Source organism: Dermacentor silvarum, chromosome 3, assembly GCF_013339745.2.
Source record: "Dermacentor silvarum isolate Dsil-2018 chromosome 3, BIME_Dsil_1.4, whole genome shotgun sequence".
NCBI classification, from domain to species: domain Eukaryota; kingdom Metazoa; phylum Arthropoda; class Arachnida; order Ixodida; family Ixodidae; genus Dermacentor; species Dermacentor silvarum.
In genome coordinates this window covers 129,038,651-129,041,806 of record NC_051156.1, presented here as the reverse complement: position 1 = coordinate 129,041,806, position 3,156 = coordinate 129,038,651, and the positions used below count along the sequence as shown (strand labels likewise).

Here is a 3,156-nt window from a genome sequence, read left to right as displayed (position 1 = left end):
TGGCTGTACCTGCCGTTCCGTTTTTCAGTCAGCGCTCGAGAGGCGTATGCAACTGGTCGGCGCTCCCCTGATGCTGGTCTTGAAGGAGGACAGCACCCAACCCGAAGGAACTGGCATCTGCGGAGACTGTCGTCAACAGTGCAGGGTTTACCTTGCGAGGCAGATGTCCGACGACAGCATGCTCTTGAGCTTTTCAAATGCTGAAGCCTGCGCTGGTCCCCATGTCCAGGCTGCAAGCTTGTTCAGGAGACTTCTGATTGGCGCAGTCGTTTGAGAGAGGCCCGGAGGAAGCGACCGACATGGTTGAGCATACCGAGAAAACGTTGGACACCATGAACGTCCTGAGGAGCTGGCATGCGCTGAATGGCGGCCACTTTCTCTGGATCCGGAGTGATGCCATTTGGCACCGACGACAACGCCAAGGAACCGCACGCTGGACACGCCGAAAGTGCACTTGGCAGCGTTGAGGGTGACCCCCGCTTGTTGGGGCGACCAAGGACTGCCTGGAGGCGTTGGTCGTGTTCTTCTGTGGTGCGGCCAAACACAAGGATGTCGTCCATAAGGTTAACAACACCAGCCCCTTCCAGCAGGCGAGACATCTGACGCTGGAAGTATTCCGGGGCCGATGTTATGCCGAATGGGAGGCGGCAGTAGCAATACCTGCCAAACGGAGTGATGAAAGTCGTGTACTTCTGGGAGTCGCGCGCCAGGCGTACTTGGTGGAAGCCTGAAGTTGCGTCCAACTCGAGAAAACGCGTGCGTCACCGAGAAGTCCGAGGGTTTGGTCGACGGTCGGGAGTACGTGGCGTTCACGCAGAACGACTTGGTTGAGTTTGGTCAAATCAACGCACAGGCGGTAACCCCCCGCTGGCTTCGGGACGACGACAGTCCCGCGCACCAGTCCGTCGGTTCGTCGACGCACCGGATCACGCCCCTGCGGCTCCATCTTGTCGAGCTCCTTTTTGACTACGTCTCGTAGCGGTATCGGGATACGCCGGGCTGTGCTGAGGGCATACGGTACCGCGTCAGGCTTGATACGTATCGTGTACTCTTCCGGAAACGTGCCCAGGCCGGTGAAAAGGGCTGAGGGACTTCACGATGTGGTGCGTCCGGCAGAGCTGGTGCGACGGCGCCGACAAACTTGACGACCCCAAGGGCAACGATAGCGGGATAGCCGAGAATGGCTGCTCTTGTCCCGCAACGACGTAGAGGCGCTCGTTGACTTGCCTGCCTCCCAAACAGCGCCGCGTCGAGGTGCCGAGAAGCTTCAGGGCTTGTTTCCCGGGTCCGAAAAGTTCTTCGCCTCGCGGCTTATCGAGGACGGCTGGGCAGCCGGGAAACGTGCGCGGAACCACCGAGACGTCGGCTCCAGAGTCCACTTTGAAGACGAGAGGGTTCCCGTTGACACGCACCTCAACGTACCGCCCGTTGCGGCCACCGCCGCGACGGAGTGGAGCTCGACGGATCCGAGGCGCTTCCCTGAGCGACATACGCCGCGAAGTGGCCTCGCTTCTTGCAGTGGTTACAGACCGCTTTGGCCGCTGGACAGTCAGACCGTCGGTGAAACTCGTGACCGCAAAATCCGCATTGCCTACTTAGGCCTAGGCCGCATTTCAAAGCCTCGCCAGCTCTGTTGCTCGAGTGCGAACCGTCGGTCGGTCACGTGACGCAAATCAGCAAAGTTGCCAGAGTCCCGTCTATGCGTCGTCCGCGTGCACGCTGCGCGGTTTACGCGAAGTCGCCGCGTCCACGTGAGCTGCCGTAAGCGGTTGCCCGCGGTGAGGGACAGGCGTTGTCTTTCGCGTTCGGCGTCTTCGTGCTGACGAGCTTGCACGAGTGCGTCGTCCAGGGAAAGGCTCGGAGTGCGGCACAGCTTGTCTGAAAGGCGAGAATCCGCCAACCCACGACGAAACGGTCGCGAACAAGACGCTCTTCAACGCAGGACGGGTAGTTACACTTGCGTACCATGTTCCGAGGGCCGTGAAGAAACTGTCGACGGTTTCGCCTGGCTCTTGCGTCCGCTTGTGGAACCGAGAGCTCTCGTACACCTCGTTTACGGGGTGCACGAAGTAGCTTGTGAGCCGCCGGGTGACTTCCGCGTAGGACTTGTACGCTTCTTCATCGGACATGAGAGAACTGAGGACAATGCGTGCACGGGGCCCATACAGTAGAGGAGAGTCCTAACCCTCGTCTCGTCCGGGGCTGCGTGCATGCCGGTGCGAAGGCATAGTCCTCAAATTGCCGTAACCAGGGCAGCCACTCGCCGACATCGTCGAAGGGGAACGGAGCGGGACTCCGGAGACTGGCGGCGCGAGAGCAGGAACTGGAGCGTCTTTGTTAGCCATGGCAAGTCGCGGGAACCACGCATCCCACTTCTGACACATGTGGTGGGAGGGTTCGAGCCGAGCGGCCGGGAGGCAGGCTGAAGCCCGAGTCCGCGGAGTAAAGCCACACGCTCCGAGTCCCCAGCAGAAGTGCCCCTGTTTATTCACAGCACAGCCTTTATATGCTACATCCTATAGAGGCGCCTCATAAGCGGCTTAGCATCGCGCCCTCTACAAAGACAACCTGTGTTTCTTGGTTGAGTGTTCTGTATGTCTTCGTCCATTTGACAGGTTAAATAACTGCCCGTGATGTCAGAATGAGATATCAGCACAACCATGTAGCTGGCTGAGGTCTTTTCACAATTTAACGCGGTGTTGTTAAATCACAAGTTTGCAGTTTCAGCAGTGATTGCAATAAACTGAACATTTCTTATTGTTTAGGGATGTCACGATTTCGTGAGACGGAGGCATCTCTGCACCACATGGGAGCCTGTAGCAAAATGCAGTCTGAGCAGCCCGACAAGGAATCTGATCTGCTTGCTTTGACAAGGTGTGTACAAAACAGTCACTGCCACTTATGAGTTCTAGGTTCTGTTGGTATAATTCGTACGTGCCATCGGTCCTGAATCTTTTGGTGAGATTTACGAATTTGGACTCGTTCTACAATTTTACTATTGTTGCATTGAGTTATGAGAATGAAATTCTATTGGAAATATGTTGTAAGAATCTTGAAAAATGGGGTGGTATGAGATTGCAAAATTGCATCTAAAAGAATAAATTGTGATGGCACTTGTGCTGCTTTATTAGCAATGCAAAATCCCTAACGAGTATA

General features: G+C 56.3%; 1 protein-coding gene across 1 annotated transcript in view; it reads left to right on the top strand.

Moving 5' to 3' along the window:
- LOC119444781 (monocarboxylate transporter 9-like) overlaps window positions 1-979 on the top strand; it is a 7,899-nt gene extending 6,920 nt beyond the window's left edge. Inside the window, exon 5 of the mRNA XM_037709127.2 lies at window positions 700-979. Coding sequence (XP_037565055.1) covers window positions 700-979 — 280 coding nt within the window. The remainder of the gene's footprint in view (window positions 1-699) is intronic.
- The last annotated feature ends 2,177 nt before the right edge of the window (window positions 980-3,156 follow it).